The sequence below is a fragment of the Papaver somniferum genome, chromosome 4 (assembly GCF_003573695.1).
Source record: "Papaver somniferum cultivar HN1 chromosome 4, ASM357369v1, whole genome shotgun sequence".
NCBI lineage: Eukaryota > Viridiplantae > Streptophyta > Magnoliopsida > Ranunculales > Papaveraceae > Papaver > Papaver somniferum.
This window is the reverse complement of record NC_039361.1, coordinates 146,821,062-146,839,035: the sequence shown is the minus strand read 5'-3', so window position 1 is coordinate 146,839,035 and position 17,974 is coordinate 146,821,062. Positions and strand designations below refer to the sequence as shown.

The 17,974-nt window shown below is 37.0% G+C and overlaps 1 protein-coding gene across 1 annotated transcript; it reads right to left on the bottom strand.

The window, feature by feature from the left end:
• Positions 1–8,066: 8,066 nt before the first annotated feature.
• LOC113271510 lies at positions 8,067–13,172 on the bottom strand. The gene is made up of 5 exons (XM_026521396.1): positions 11,818–13,172; positions 10,572–11,143; positions 10,252–10,471; positions 8,554–9,938; positions 8,067–8,465 (listed from the first exon to the last, which is right to left on the bottom strand). Exons 1-4 carry the CDS (start codon positions 13,021–13,023, stop codon positions 8,586–8,588), a joined length of 3,351 nt encoding a protein of 1,116 aa, XP_026377181.1. The 5' UTR covers positions 13,024–13,172; the 3' UTR covers positions 8,067–8,465; positions 8,554–8,585.
• Between the last annotated feature and the right edge of the window lie 4,802 nt (positions 13,173–17,974).

Sequence of the window (17,974 nt, the reverse complement as noted above, 5' to 3'; positions counted from 1 at the left end):
TTATCTTTATAAACTAAGGAATGCAATTGTAAACCGTGGCTATAGAGTTCATGAACCGATTCAAGTGAATCAAATTGGTTTTGCTTCAATTGTGTCTTGTGTAGTACATGAGATTTCCTTACAATTGAACAACTCTCTAACTAGTTCGTTTGAGTCATTTGAACCAGTCATGGTGAACAAGAATATGGTATATATGAAAGTGATCATATGGCTAACCATTTAGTGAACTATTGTTGAACCAACTAATGTACAAGTTTGGGTACGGTTACACAAATCCCGGGAACGTGCATTTCGTTTGTGTACAACAAGCTATGTTTTCGATCTAAGGGTTGATAAATATTAGCTTGAATCTAATCAGGTTTTCATATAACGGTGAATATTGAATGCTTTGTTACCAAGCTAACATTGATTGCAAACCCTGGTTTGAAAGACTATATAAGGGAGAACTCTAGCAACTGGGAAAACTAATCCCCACACATTATGTGTGATACTAGTTGTGCTAAGCTAGAGTCTATTCTCCTTTAACCTTTGGTTTCTTCTTCTAAACCAGATTAACGACTTAAAGACTTCATTGGGATTGTGAAGCCTGGCCGATACTACTTTTCTTGTAGTTGTGTGATCTGATCTTGTTGTTTCTATCGTACGAGTAAAATTGTAATAATTGGCTTGAGATTTCTATCTCCGATAGGCAAGATAAAAAGTAATCACAAACATCTTCGTCTTATCGTTTGTGATTCCACTATATATTTTTTCGCTGCATCGATTAAGATTATTGTGAGGTGATTGATAATACTAGGCTGTTCTTCGGGAATATAAGTCCGGATTATCAATTGGTTCTTGTTCACCTTGATTTATAAAAAGACGGAACAAAACTCGTAGGTATATTCGTGGGAGACGGATTTATCTATTATCGTAGACTTTTATGTGTGATACAGTTTTATTTATTAAAGTCTTCGACTTTGGGTCGTAGCAACTCTTAGTTGTGGGTGAGATCAGCTAAGGGAATCAAGTGTATAGTATACTGCTGGGATCAGAGATGTAGGAGCATAACTGTACCTTGGATCAGTGTGAGATTGGTTGGGGTTCAACTACAGTCCAGACCGAAGTTAGTTTGGAGTAGGCTAGTGTCTGTAGCGGCTTAATACAGTGTGTGTTCAATCTGGAATAGGTCCCGGGGTTTTTCTGCATTTGCGGTTTCCTCGTTAACAAAATTTCGGGTATATGTGTTATTTGTTTTCCGCATTATATTTGTTTATATAATTGAAATAACGCAGGTTGTGCGTTGTTCAATCAATTAGAATATCCGACCTTTTGGTTATTGATTTAAATTGATTGACACTTGGATATTATTCTTTGGTACCATCCAAGTTTATCTCTCTTGTATTTAAATTGAGACTCGCAGTTTGCTTGAGTAAGATTTAAATCGAGAGACAGAGTTAAAAACTCTTTGATATACTTTCTTTCTAGATTGAGTCTGACTGCCTAGTTGATTCTATAGAAAGTATATTGGAGTTTGTCCATACAGATTGCTAAGCGAATATTGGGTGTGGTTGTTAGACCCCCGCTTTTTCACCTTCTCCTTCACTTTATGACCGAAGCAAGACTGGAACGGCCATTTCTTGGTTTAGGCCAGGATTGTACAGATTGATATCTCGAATCTAAAAGTACTCCCGTGCAGTGCATTTGTTTTAGGTTTAGACTCGTTTCTCATCCACACACCCAAATTACCAAAACCAACAGAAAAACAGGTTTTACCCACAAACAACTGGCGACCACAGTTTCTATTATTAGCTTAGCACATTAACTAATAACTTTTTCCATATGATATGCTTTAATTGACGGTAATTAAAACATATATATTTGAAAATCATAATTAAATGCTTTTAAATATTCGGTTTGGGATCACCTTGAGTATCAAGGAATATCTTTGAACAATTAATGATAAGAGTTACGTAAATGTTCAAACAATTAATGATAAGAGTCACCTCGGTTTTTCTCAGCAAACCCTAATTCTAAGATCGCACAAAACATAAAGAGATATGTGAATATTGGAAACTCGGTTTTGCTCATTGGGATCGGTTATACCTTGACTCACAATTTTAATTGTGACCGGTTACTCCATGCTTCCCAAAGTATCTTGTAATCGGTTACACCTTGCTTCCCAAAGTAGCTTGTGAGCGATTGTAACTAACTTCCCAATGTAGCTTGTGACCAGTTACACCTGCTCCACAAAGTAACTTGTGACCGATTACAACATGGTACACATTATAGGCTATGCCCGGTTATACCTCAATTCTCAACATAAGTTAAGATAGGTTCTACCTTGTCATCTTGTATTGGCCATCTAAAAGATATTCAATAAAGAACCGGACCAATCATGATTTCCCTTTTGATTATGAAACAAGTTCATACATCTACTTCCTTAAACTAATGTAATAGTACATAGTTTTCTAGGATGAAATCACACCTATATCTTACACATAATCAAGTAACTAAATACATAGATTATGTTGATGTCGTATTTACGAAGTCCAAAACATAAGCGTTATACTTCATAGTTCAGTAAGTTCCTTGAGATTTTGATCAAAATGATATGACCAAGTCTAATCACTAAAGTATTATATATATGTATATATATATATATACATACAGGTTTGCATGTTATGTTTTCAATATAATACGACTTGAAAGATACCTTAGGAATGGAAACAAATCAAGTCAGTATTACTAACCTCAAGTGGAAGCATGATGTCTTTGTTGCAGTCATTACTTCTTCTCATTCTTCAGGTCTTCGGAGTAATACTTGTATGTCTCAGCATTCCTAGATTTTCTAGTCTAACCTAAACGAAGTTGACTCTAGTATTTAATCAAGCGACTCTAGATGAGCTTTGATACTAAAATATCATAACTAAACTTGACATACCAGCGCTTGGTGAGTTCAACCGAGCTATGCTCTAACAGTAATTGGAAATAGTTTGCACATTATCCGCTTTATCTGAACATTGAGATTCATCATGTGCAACAATAAGACAAGCAGGACAAAGTTTTTAGGTTGTCTCTGAAAATAAATATATCCATTGAGTTACCTTAGCAGCATTCTCTATCATAAGACCTCTTAACATTGGATTTAAAACATTGAATTCAATGAGAACATTTACAACATTAGTATCGGTCGGATTACCATCTTCTGGTTCTATCTTGAGAGGATTTCCGAGAATACTGGAAATTTGATTTTCCACCTCAATGTTGAGAAATTCTGTGGGAAGCTTTTTAGTGTCGATCCAAAATTGTTGGGTAAGAAAATCCAGATTTTCAGTAATAACCGAAGGATTCCATTCTCTAAAAGCATCTAAATATCCATTAAAACTCCAAGATCCATCTTCCAAATTGAAAATGACCATGACCCCAAGCCATTGTATCCTCTTGCTACACCTGTCTATTCCCATAGGATATTTCACAAAAAAAAAAGAAAAAATTGGCGTTGGATATGTATTAGTTTGGTTCAATTTTTGAAAAGGCGAGGGTACCCAAATATACCTCAAGCTAAAACTTTTCCTACCTATAAGTCCTTTCTCCGAAACTGATTTTCTATGGACTGAGTCGAGACAATACAATTAATCGGTTCACACTTCGTGTGATCATCTATAGATACGAAATCGAGACAATACAACAACGAAGTATGTTTACTTGATAAAAAGGTTCAGACTTAACCAAACACAATAGGATTACTTATCAAGTAAATAGGAATTAACGTTTGTGTATTTTACTTCTAATTATAATAAAAATAATTATAATTGCGGAAATAGAAAAGTAAAATACACAGCAAGATTTTGTTAACGAGGAAACCGCAAATACAGAAAAACCCCGGGACCTTGTCCAGAATTGAATACTCTCAGGATTAAGCCGCTATACAAAATCAAACCAACTTCGTATAGTTGAGACCAAGCAACTAAACCTATAGTTCACCTAGTTCCGTCGGTATTCCCACGCCTCCAACTTATGAATAAGTCACGTACTTGGAACAATTCCTTTGGTTTGTATTCCAAACAGTAAAAGAACAACAAATCTGTTTGGTAGCAACTCTTTTCAACCAAGTGATGTGAGTTCAACAAAGGCTCGTCTGTTTATCTCAATAAACTCCTTCGTCAGGTTCTTAGATCTATCTTATGATCAACTACCGAATTAATTTTTAAGATTTTGCAATCAAACTTTTAGTCACCAAGAATTGTATTGACGCCAATCTACACAACTAATCAATCTAATCTACCACAAGGATAAACCGATTATAGTTGGATCCTTTATACCGAAACACGTATTGTGCACGCCAAAGATTATGAAACCCAAATCAGAAATCTTCTTTGTCTTAATATATTCTTAGATCTCCAATAAATACCTGCATACAACAACTTGAATCTCTTGTGATCAATCACGCACAGAACGGAGTCTGTTAACAATGGATTATCACAAGACGTCTTTAGATCTACAAACAGTCTAAAGATCCCTGTCGAAACTTTGATCTAGTATTAGTGAATCTTATATCATAAGAGAAGATTCTCAAGCATAAACAAACTAGGTGCAATCAAAGTTCAACCACCGTTAGTCAATCAAATCAATCAAAAACACAAGATAAACCGCAATTATCTAGTTTCCGAACAACGGTACTAATAGAGATTCTCAATCCCAAAGAAGAATTTAAACTGAGCGGCCGTAAGAGATTTCTCTTAATTAGGTTACTCTCCTCTCTGAATAGGCGGCTTCACCAGTAACAACACAACCGAGGAAGTTTGCTGTCACGAAGGATTAGTTTGCTAGAAATGAAAACTTCAAGTATTTATAGACAAGGAAGTTTGGACACCAAGGAATTTCCAAAACCGAAAATATTCTCAAGATATGCAATATATTCCAAATTCGGTTTCCATAATTCCTGAAAATGCTCTATCCAAAATATTGACCGAAAATCTCTGTGGAAATTCTTCAACTAGTAAATGCACATTACTAATTCTCATTTTCCTAAAATAAAATTAAAAATCTTAAATAAAATATTCTTAACTTATTTATATTTCGATCTGGGATTCTCTTCCTTTAGCTATTAAGGAATAACTTTGAACAATTAAAGATAAGTGTTACTGCACATGTTCAAAGTATGTCGACATCCTTACTTTGTAAGTCCTCTTTCATACTTACAACCTTGAAACCGATTTACCACACTTCCAAAAGTTTATAATTGGTTCATCTGACTTTCAAGAACTATGTGATTGATCAAGAACACTCAATCACAAATCATGGGTTTCACGGTTCTACCAAAACAAGCTTCGGTTCTACCTCCATGTGAGTATTGTGCATAATCACACTAGATTTCCAACAATTCGGTTGACTAGGTACTAGGATTGGTTCCCCATATATATATGGTATCTAACTTGAATGTGTTGCACATGTCCATAGGATCGTTTCCCCTTTGCCTAAAAACGTGTTGCACATGTCCATAGGATCGATTCCCCTTTCTGCTAAAACATGTTGCACCTCATACAAGGATCGATTCCCCTTTGTGATAGGTTGCACCTCTTACTAGGATCGGTTCCCCTTTACCCAGAGTCAGTCTTACCAATAACACAAAATCGATCATACCATCTCAGGTGATTACTTAAGATCGGTTTCACTAATAAAAGTCATACCAATACAAAAGTCAGGCCTTTGTGAATAATTTTACCAAGAACACAAATAAATCATGAGCGGTTATACTAATCACACATATTGGTTGTTCACAAGATATGCAATGAATAACAATACCAATAACGCCTGGAGATTTCCTTTTCGATTCACAAAACAAGTTCATGAATTTACTTCCTTAAAACACATGTAAAACATTGTTTCCTAGGATGAAATCCTCACCTCATACCCATACATAATCACAATAGCATTTAAACGATTACGTCGATGTCTTATCTACAAAGTTTAATGGTTAAGCAATAAACCTCGTATTGTATTCCTTAATACTAAGTCTAACTAGAGTGTTCATGCTTCGCAGTTTTGTTTTCAATATGCACGACTTGAAAGATACGTTAAGGAATGAAAAAATTCAAGTCAAATATCACTAACCTCAAGTGGAAGTATGATGTTGTCGTTGTAGCTTCTTACTTCTTCACTTCTTCAAGTCTTCGCAATACTTGTAATGTCTCATATCCTAATACTTTCAAGCTAACCTATACGAGTTGACTCTAGTACATAATCAAGCGACTCTTTAAATGAGTTTTGATTCGCTAAAATATGACAACCAAACTTGACATACCAATGCTTGGTGGGTTCAACTGAGTTATGCTCTAACAATTTTGTAAACTGGGCCGCTATTGCTTGTCATCTTTATGAGATGCAATCTTCAACCTACAAATCTTCGACTGAGAAGAAGGCTAAAACATCGTTCTCAATCATTTAGAAGATTCTTTCATCATGTTTAAACCTTTCTATCAAAATTGATAGGAATGGTCAGGATCCTATCGTGATAATTGTATCACAAGCAAATACGATTCCAACACTAGTAGATAGCTCAATGGGTGACATAAAAGATCGAAGAAGTACTGTATTTTTGAAGAACTATAAATATTGTTTAATATTCTTAATTTTAAATGTAATTCCTCTTATTTTCTCAAAAAAAAAGTTACGCATAGTAGTTCGTTAATGGATCCTATCTAATTAATATATGACACATTTAACTTGTAAAAAAGAAAATTTTGTTAAATAAGCCTTGAGCATATCAGATAAAAATTTTATTTTCGTTTATTTGTTCATGTAACGATGACCCACAAGAAACAGGTATTATTTAGATCTTCATATGGAATGACCCTTAATGTTGAAGATGCTCTAATAGGGGTTAATGACCTAAATATCTAAAGAGGTAGTTCGGTACGTTCAGTGGAGTTACTCAATGTCGGAACCAAAAACGGGCTAGTTACTCAATGTCGGAACCAAAAACGGGCTAGACCTGGCTTTAGTCCCACTCTCCGCCCCGAAAATTTTAAAATCACTAAATAGTTCTTATTTTTCTAGATATATTACGTTCAATCCTCCAAAATTTAGTGTTTAGTCCACCAACCAAAAATGAAATTTAGCCCCCATTAGTCCTAAAACTTGGCTCCCCACTGGAGTTACTAATGTCATAATTGGTTACTGCATTATGCAGTTGTTCTGTTCTTCCGATTAAACGTTCTTATATTTTCCAGGTCCAAGCTGATACTTGGTAACTTCCATACTTCTGGATGAGCTTCATTTGAGTGCATTTTATGAAGCTTCATTTGTTATTTCCTCTGCGTGCAGACCCGCCAACCATTGGATGATTTCCGAAAAGCTAAGAGCCTAACACCATGTTTGTTTACTCCTGACTCATCTGAGTCGTCTGGATCTGATTCATCTGGATCTGAGTGAAATCACCTGACTCATCTGGATCTGAGTCGATATGTTTGTTTTGAGTCAGATCTGACTCATCTGACTCGGAAATAAGTGAGTCAGTGATTTGGTCCCATGAGTCAGGGGTGTTTTGTTACCTGACTCAAATGAGTCCGAGTCAGGGGTTATGTCTGAGTCAGAGGTCGAGTCAGATCTGACTCAAAATGGAAAACAAACGGTCTGACTGCTGACTCGGTCCGAGTCAGGGGTTGACTCAGATTCAGACGCCGAGTCAGCTGCAAACAAACAAGTTCTAAGACTCCATCGTAAGCTTCCGCAATCTATATCTTTTTGGTGTTTGTTCGTGTTCTAAAGACGAGACTTACTTAGGCCACCACGTCAGAGGAATCCAAATGCCGAGTTCATACACCTCGACTCTTCTTTTTTTCTGCTTCTTTCTGCGGATTCAATTACTCTGTCCGGAAACGAAAATACCTGATGAATTTAGAAAGTGTGCACAACTATGCTTAGTTAAGAAAGGAGATCTGTCCAAATGCGCCACGAACACTGACAACCCAATTTCAAAGTCTGGTGTTTCTACACGCCCAAGTTATAGACCCACCTCAAAATAAGTTGTTACATTTTTGAGTTACTTGAGGAAGTTCTTGTAAAATGGAACACAACTAACATGTTTGAAGGAGCATAGGGCTCTCTATTATCTGATATTCTTGTTAATGTTCCCCACAACTTGACATTTGTCTAGCAATCTATGCAACAATATCCCATCAGTCTGTGTACTCTTAACAGCTACAAAAATTCAAAATGTAGCAACAAGAATAAGTGTGATCTAAAACCCTTATGGGGGAAGTTAAGCGCTGTGCACAGCCAGGGGGAGAAGCTCATTTTAAATACATTGATTGATCAACTCCTCAGTAGGAGTTGGGTTATCCCCTTTTTGAATGGATACCCATTTGAAACTCTTTCCCAGTGGTTGACAATATTGGTTTGGTGTAGTGCACTATGGAATCTGAATCCTATTGGATATAACGGGTGCATATCATAGCTCCAATCACCCACTGAAAGGCTACCTGTAACACACAGAGATCCAATTACATGCAGAAGATGATGATCAGGGGAACCGGAAGAAGGTTCAAAAATATCACTTGAAAAACTTACCTACAGATATTGTACAGTGTATGTTGGTTGATTTAAATATACTTCATTCCTGTAATATGGAGCTGTCTCGAGATTAGGTACTGGGCTAGGGAATAAATAAGTCCTAATAACCCCAATATCTTGACCTTGATTACATCTGTTATTATCACGGGGGGTAGATTCAGGGGCATCGTAAGCAAAGGTCTTGAATCGGTCTGCTTCGTGTGGCTCCACACAAACTGGTTGAACAGGATGTGACTTGGGAATGTCAAGATAAGAAGTGCAGTGTTCTTGACTGCAAAGAACCAGTCAGGCCCTCCTATCTCTAATCCCCACCAAGCGTTCCCATGCCAAACCTCTTCCCATATTCTGTAAACTGCAGTCACAACCAAGTATACAGAGATTACCACAGTCACTGGGAAATATCTCTGGCGGTCCTTGAACCCAGCAACTAAGTCGGAGTCTTGGTTGAGGAGTAGTAATATTGGCGCCAGCAAGAATATTGCACGGTCCGAGCCACCAGTCAGGTTAAGGTTCAGGATTAGGCATATAGCAAAACATATCACAGTGGCAACATTACCAACTGATGGCATCCAAGCACCTTCAGCAGCTAATCTTTTAATCGTGAATGTTGGCACTGTTGAGACCCTTCTCTGTTGCATAAACCTCATCTTTGGTGGGAAACCAGCAGAAGAACTTCTCTGCCCTGATCGGCTCTGAACGCCAACCCTACCATCCGTTGCCTTGTCATGCATCAACGAGGCAAGCTCAAACTTTATCTCCAGAGCTATTACCATGAAAATCGCAGCATACAGCCCAAGAAGGGATGTCCTAGCCCCCTCCACGGCCAACAACATAGTAACTTTCTTGTCTTCTTCCCCAGCTTCTCCGATTCCTCCCATATCTGCCAAGCTTTTCATTCTAATCTGGCCCTCAAGAAGGTATGTGACTGGGAAGAGAGCCACAAGTAAGGCAAATATCCAAGGTAGTAGTCTTGTGCTTGAGGCAGATGGGAAGTGAGTGAACACCACAAAGACAGAGGTGCATACAATTGTTGTCACTATGAGCGCATGCAACATTGTTGCTTGGAAGAAATATTCAGCAGAGATGTAAACACCAAGGGCAATACCGACCCCAATTGAATAAAATGCCCTTAACTCCACAATGTACTTGATAGGGATAATAGAAGTAAGTGCTGATAACGTTAGCAGGACTGCTGCAATGAGTAACCAAGATGGCCATGTAGGCTTCGAAGTTACAAGGCCATAAATAGAGACGTCATCAACAGAAATATGAGCTGCCCTGATAATGTCAGAATGGAATCCCCACGACAACGGAACCGGTGGTTGCAAGAGGATAAAGAGCAGTCCTGTTGCCAAGACCAGTAGTATGCATCTCTTTGCAGACTGCACAAGGAGATATGATAGAACAGAATAAGCAACGTGATCTTCTTAAAGTTAGAGCTATGTAACGTAACGGTCTCCACCGAAGTACCAATACCACTGTTTTTGATAAAGCATATGATAACTACCAACAGAATGTGAAAATACTAAACCACGCACATAACAAACAAATTGTTCTGAAATTACGATCACAGCCATGATCAGTCTCAAAAGGTTCCATATTTAGACAGGCAAGAACTACAAAACAAGCAGGGCCAATGTGTGTGGTATTCATGATTTCAAAAGGAATACAGAGCATATAACATTGTATGAGTACCTGAACATGAGAAAAGTGGAGAGCAACTATGGGTATGCAAGCCAATCCAGTCAACGCAATACAGAAACCAAGAAGCAAGCCATTGGATGGAGATCTTCCAACCCACCATTGTAGAACCTCAAAAACTGTTTCCCGGCAGAACCATGTGGCCAAAGCAACCACACCAGCATGTGCATAACCTTGCCGAACTTTCATTTTTCCAGCTGCTTTGGACTTCTCCCTGAATTTTCAAACAAGGAAGTTAGTGAAACACAAACAAATCGTTGCATAAGAAGACTAATAAAGCAAGAAAAGAAAATTGGCAACGGGTAGGCTAATACTTGTAAAGAAGCAATGGAGGAGAAACTGCCAGTAGAAGCACGGCTGCAACCCATACAACATTCCTTGATGTAACAAACAGCATAGCCAGTTTGGAAGAATAAAGACAAGTCAATATCCAAAATGATTTTTGTCCAATACGAAGATCTACAACCAGCCTCCTTGCTAGCGCAAGTCCAACAAGCGTTGTCATAATAACCATGTAGCTTGGATACATCACATCTTCATCCAATCCAAAATAGTATACACTGGCGTAGGTAAAAAACCGATTCTCTATGTAGCACAGAAGCAAAGCATGGCTTATTAGACCAATCTCAGTCAGGAACCGAAATTTGGGCGGGAGAAGAGCAAGCCCCGGTACAGCCATAGCCAGAATAACATTAGCAAGTATTATCTTACAAAATGATTTGAGAGATATCCCAGCCAACCAAATATTGAGATCCCAGAAGTTATGCAGAACAAACCATGACACCATCACGCTTGCAAGAAGGACAAACACAAAGTATGATGGCAAGCTCTTCTTAGTAAAAAATTGTGCCAAATAAAAGCCTGAGATTAATGGAACTGGAAGCAGCTGCAAACCAAAATGACAAATAGCTTCATGTTACAAGAGTTTACTGGCAGAAATAAAAAGTACCAACCCTCTTGTTAGAATAGTCATAAAACTCTTTCCTACTCAAACAGCTTCTCTGCTACATGAGTTAATCATAACTATTGTTGCCCTATCTAGCGTTAAATTTATTTACTTCAGGAATGCCAATTGTTAATAGCAGGTACTCCCATCTCTCATGACCTATTGTTTTTGTGAATTGGTGGAAACTAAGGCACTCATTGATAAGTCAATAACTCCTATTATTTACAAGAACAACCAAACCCGTTCTCTTAGATTCTTTAGACATATTTCTGGGTCCGTATAAAACCACATAATGAAAACCTCAGCATCTGTCTAAGCTATTTAGCATCCTAGGTTGCACATAGACTGATAGACAAGTTGAAGATAACAAATATTAATGATAAGGAATTTGCTATACAAGTTATCATGATTCAATTGGATTACGGCTACAATAGCAGACACTAATGGAGCAGTGTGACTAAAATTCTTTCTTTAGATCCCAGTTCACACAATAGCATTCTTAAACAGTGTGCAAGAGCAATATTATTCAGGTTTTTGGAGAGCAAATGAAATTTATGCATAATGATACCTATCTGAACTACAAAATCAAATCTAGTTGGAAGTCAAATACATACCCAAATGGGGAACCCAACGACGAGCGCTCCAGCTGCACTAACTAAGACGGACAAAGTTGTAAAAGCAACCGAGCTAAATGCATCACCAATCATACCAATTGCATAAGCACCTAAAGCAGAAGCCCCTCCCAACATCGAAATAGTCACAAGTAGATAACTCAAAGGCGGTGGCACCTGAATATACCTACCAAACGAATGGAAAACAACTCTAATTTCCAAACAAATAACAACGACAACCAAGGCAACAGCACCATTAACAACTCTAATACTTTGCAAACTATTTGAATTCTTCGTAACCCACCATAACCCTCCCCTAGTTGAGGCATAAAGTTGAAACAAAAAGGGCACGAAAAACAGCAAAAGCAAATCACTGATAGAAGCAAACATAATCCCATGATGAGACGCGATATGAAACAGCAGTGGCATGAATAGTAAATGCAATGTATGAATACAACTCTCCAATGGACCTAATATCATAATCTCATCAGGTACTTCACCACCATGGTAACCAATATTCTCTTGTTTCGATTTAAACGATGATACTCTTGGAATGGTAAACAACCAATAGAATACACAGCTGAAAATCATAAAATAGTAAGCTGAATTCATCATACCAACAGCAGAAACAGTAGCCCAAGTAAACAAGGTACTAGCACAAATCGGTACACAAGAGAACAACACTCGTTCTAACGCAACAACAATTGACGGATTCTCGATCTGTATCCATTTAAACTGTAACGAAATCCATATCCCAATCAAGAAATTCGTTTGTGCACATAGAAAACCAGCGAGAATTGCTAGAAAAACAGAATTAAAAGACGAAATCAGATTCGAACTGAAGAAGAAAGCGATCTGAGAAGCGATTAGTGAGAACCAGACGCCGAAGAACGAAGCCGATTTAAGACTCAGCGAATCAAGAATGTAGGAGACCATTAAACCCAGTGTTAATGTTGCTATAACTGGTGTTCCACCTAAATCAAGTAAGAATAAAGCTGATGGAACTAAAGCAATTGCGATTCGTTGATTGTGAATGAATGATGATGGTGAAAACCGATTTGAAACGGAATTTGAAGATCTAGGGTTTTGGAATCGTTCTGGTGATGATGAGTAATTTGATCCATTGAATGATGGGGAAAAGGATGGTGCGGAGAGTGAGGGGGAGATTAGGGTTCTACTCGGACGAGTTTGAAGCTCTGCTGGCATCATTTTTGAGGAGACCGAGTCTGCGACTCAGTAATGGAGATTTTTGAAGAGAGAAGAGAAGAGAAGAGAAGACTTTACTGGTCTGAGTGAGGACTGAGTCTCTCGATTCTCTCTCGCTCTAAAAAAGTGACATAGAGGAGAGAGAAAGTAGATTTATCTGTTAGATAATCTCTGTAATAAAAATACCAAGGTAACCATATTTCTTGCCCTCTTACGTTACATGGTGCTATGAGCTGAACTCTCGATGCTTTTGGCCCGGAAGTGCTAGGGAGCCCCCCCTCCCCTACCCCCCGCTTAGACTGGGTCTTATGGGCATGTCCAAATCCTTCCCAGTCAACAAAAGCATGGCCAAAGGTGGGTATTCCTGTAAGGCTTTTCTAGTGCACGGGAATCCCAGTGGGACGACTCCGGGAACGGCTAATGGTTAGCCATTTTTAAAAAGCAGAAAACGGACATGCATTGATCGTTCTTCTCAATAATAACGGAGAACCATTGTCCATTCTTATGGAACGACTAACCATCGACCGTTTTTCTTTCTTAGAACGGTTAATGGCTAACCGTTTCTTGACCTTTTTTCGTTTACGTTCCGTGTACACTCATTTGCAGTTTATGTTTTCTTTTACGATTAAGAGTATTTACGCTAGACGGGTAGACATTGTTGAGGTTAAATGTTGTATTTTGTTTGTAGAATATGGTTGTTGTAGTGTACACATGGAGTTGCTAAGTCGTATTTAGTTTGTAAAATATGTAACTATAAGTGACAAAGATGTGTAAACAATCTTATTTTATTTTGGTACTTAAACTATGTAGTACATTAAATGAAACTTACTGGAAATTAAACCTAACTCATTGTCGCAGGCATCGTGACTGCACTTAGTCGGTGCAGCAACCCTTTAAACCGTCAGGCGTCCCTAACGGCCGAGTTTAGTCTCGGGAGGGTTTGCTATAGATGTACCCACAAAATCTATAGTGTTGGCGCAGCCGAACTTATCTTCGTCATCATCTTCACCCTCTTCACGGCATAATATATCGGGATCGTATTCTTCAGGCAACCTTTGCTTCAGGAGTAAATAACATTCGTATAATTGGAATGCTTTACCGGTTGCAGCTTCGTATTTATGTTTCGAATGAACCTATATTATACAACCAAATATTAAAATTGTGTTATGAAAATTTAAGATGTTAGTCCAAAATTAGTACACTTACACATTCGTTCATTGTCCATCCAGAAGGCATGTTTCTTAAAAGTGGAACCAAAAAACTTAGGAACAGCTTAACCTTTCTCTTAATATTTGGAACCCGGTTTTGTAAAACTCTAGATGTTCTCTGGTGTGGGTTTCCATTCCTAACCGTCAAATGTAGAACCACAAGCTCCCATAAATTGACCCTTGAAACAATATTTCTTGTTTCACCTTCAGGGACAAAGACATTAGTCCAAGACTGGATGATAGCTGCATCTTCAAGAGGGGTGAATCTGGCGACCATGACTACTAAAATAATAAAAGGAGGTGCTGAAAATTGAAGAGAAGATATATCTAGAATAAATAAGATGTTGATAATTTGGTTGTGTTGTTATGGTATAGAGAAGCATTATTTATAGTACATTGGCTGTCTTTTTGGTATCTCAATTTTCAAATCTTACTACTATTATTGTGGTCTACTGTGGTCACTTTGTTTACTGATGCATTCATGTCGGGTCGAGTTTTCTTATCACCAGTTGTCGGTTTAGTCATATCACTCATAAATTTATAACACTATTTGTGAATTTGTAAGTGAGTTTTCTTATCACCGGTTGTCATTCGTGGGTTCACTCATTAATTTATTAAAGATACGGAAATTGAGTTGACGGATCAATGTATTTTTCATCTTTCGACATATCAACTCATATCAATTATTTCGACTTATCTGTTCTTGATTTTATTTTCATTCACTTTTATACGTGTCCATCTAGTATTCTAGTCAAGTGCAACTTGAGCATCGTCATAATGTATTTGGATTTTTTGAATCTTCAGTATATTTTGTCGTAACCTATTTGGTCGACTACTTTTCCAAATAAATACATGTACTTGTCTTAAGACTCATCAGATCACAAATAGTATGGTAACATTTTTTACTTTTCTATAAAATCCCCTAAATTGGATCACAAATACCATACCCTCATTCCATATGCAAGTTTTATAAGAAAATATTCTAGTAAGTTTTGTAAGAAAATATTCGTGATGAGGTTTAGTAATGAAGAAGATATTGGTGTTGTGGAAGCATGGATTTTATAAACTAATCGAGCCACAATCCCTGGAGAAGTCAATGAATCAACCGAATTTTGGAACCACGATTTCCAAAATTTTGAAGATATTACCGGAAACGATAATAGAAGAACAAAGAAGTCAGTAACAAACAGATTCAACCTAATTAATACTGAAATCCAAACCTTTGTTACTATTATGTTTGATATCAACTTGAAGCATGCATCATTATCATACGAAGTTCGAGTAAGGATATAATAAAAACTAGTTAATAAGTTGATTAACTATGTACTCTAATGTCAAATGTTTTATGTTAAGTTATCATGTTAATGTTTTCTTTTTCTTTTTCTTTTTCTTTTTCAAAAAATGAAAGCTCGGATCGAGTACCGTGAAGACAAGAAGAAACCTTTTAAATTTGATGCATTGTATGAGCAATTGAAAGATGTTGTACCTTGTTATAATCTTGAATGAATATATCAGTGCGAACATGTTTTTCAATAAGCAGAATAGTCTTAAATTCAAAAATCAAATGGATACAATAGGATTAAAGTTAACAAACACTCTAATTAAATAAAAGCATCTCGAAATTAAAATTACACCTAATTAAAAATACCACTCATTAACTGATAACCGAGACAACTAATTAACCATTAAACAAGACAACTAATAACCAAGAAAATCAACTAACCATATTAAGGAAGTCAAATAAATAACTAATTACGAGGATCGTATCCCAACCAGGTACATATATCCTCCTGCATCTTTCTTACTGCATTTTTCTTCCATTAAGGCATGAATTCCACATCCGTTGATAATATTTCCATATCTTTATGCCTAATGAACATTTCTTCGGTGTGGGCTTTTTTCTCTCTAGCCAAGGTATCCCTTGTCCCATTTTCAACTACATGGCGCATTAACTCATTTTCAACTAATTTTTCTTCATGTTTGACTGCATCCTTCTTCTCAAAATAATGAATCATGTTGTTCCAGCCTCGTTCTGCAACTTTAGCCATAGAATTTTCCATCTTAGCCTTATCTCTGCTAAGTCCCATGGCTTTATATTTTGCAAAAAAATGTGTTTGTGTTTGGGTTTCCGTTATTGTATCTGTGCCATCATCATCTTCACTTTCTGAAACAACCATAGGAATCGGGGTGGACTGACTAGGTTCACCATGATGGGACCTTAAATTCTCCGGGTCGTAACCTTCAACATGCTGCCTCAAAACTGGAAAAATCGGGTTATGTTTCCAAGGTTTTCCCCTCCTTCCTTCAACAAACTTCATTATTGATTCTATGTACTGCAGCCATATATTGAGAAAGTGTCAATGAAGTAAATCACTGAATTAATATTATCATATGAAATGAAATTAAAATTAGTAACCTTGGTTGTATGAGGAAACTTACTATTTGTTCATCAGTCCATCCACTAGGCGGGTTCCTGAGAAAAGCTGCCATTATTGCAGCAAATCTTCTGCAATCTGATTTGATGGCACTCATTCTGTTTTGAAGCGCTTTCCGAGTCCGGTTTGTACGAGTTCCAAAAGTACGGTGGTATTCCGGTTCGATTTTATCCCAGAAAGTTTCTGAATCTTGATACCTCCCGACTACTGAATCCGTTGCAAACATAACATAAGCCTTTACAATTGCCAAATCTTCTGCTCGTGTAAAAATAACCATTATGTTTTGGAACAAGTACAATAAATCTAACCAAAATATAAAATAATTGCAAAGAGATATAATATTTTGAAGTGATATTCAGGTGAGTGTAGTAATATGATGGCTAGATTTGGATTGGTGTGAATTTTTTGTTAGCAAAAATCACACATATATAAGGCGTTTTAAAGAAATAACCGTTGGACTAAAACGGCATATGATTAGCCGTTTTTGATTTTTGTCCACAGGATGATGCAAGCCGTTGAAGATCTAACGGACAGGAAATATAACGGCTAACAGTCAACTGTTTAAACGGTTTACAGTTACCCGTTTTACTTTGGTTGTCGTTGGATCATCAACGGTCTTTTTAATCTAACGGTTACCTGGAAGAACGGCTAACAATTAACCGTTTTTCTCAAACGTTCAAATTTCAGCCCATGTATATATACCAGAAGATGAGTTTTACTTCACTACCATCAAATATCAAACAAAAAATTTCACCACTCAAGTTTTAAAGTTCGATTTATCAAATATTTTGGTTTACATTTTATAAATTTTTGTTAGTTTGTAGAAAAAATAATGGTTAATTTTAGTGAATAAGAAGATATTAAACTTGTGAGAAGCTTTTGCACTGTAGTAGATCGACCAGATTTTTTGGATATGGCAGCTAAAACTTTTTGGAATGATATGTCGGTCGAGTTTCATTCAGGAGGGGGTGTGAACCAAAGATCCGTGTATTCTCTTCAGTGTCGCCTAGGTTTCCTTAAGATGAATTGCGGGGTTTTCAGGAATTGTCTACGCGAAGCAGATAATGACGTAATTATAGCAAGAATTAAGTTTACCGAGCATGGAAGGGGAACATTTCGTCACTCAAGCGTTAACGATATATTTGGAGTACATTTGCATATCAATCCAAAACATATCTTATAATCTACCAAGTTATGTAGAGAATATAATATGCTTATTTTATAGGTTATCTTATTGTTCTGTGTCCTTATGTTTTGTTATTTAACAAATGTAATGTATTTTCTTTTTTCTTGCAAATGTAATCTTTTTCT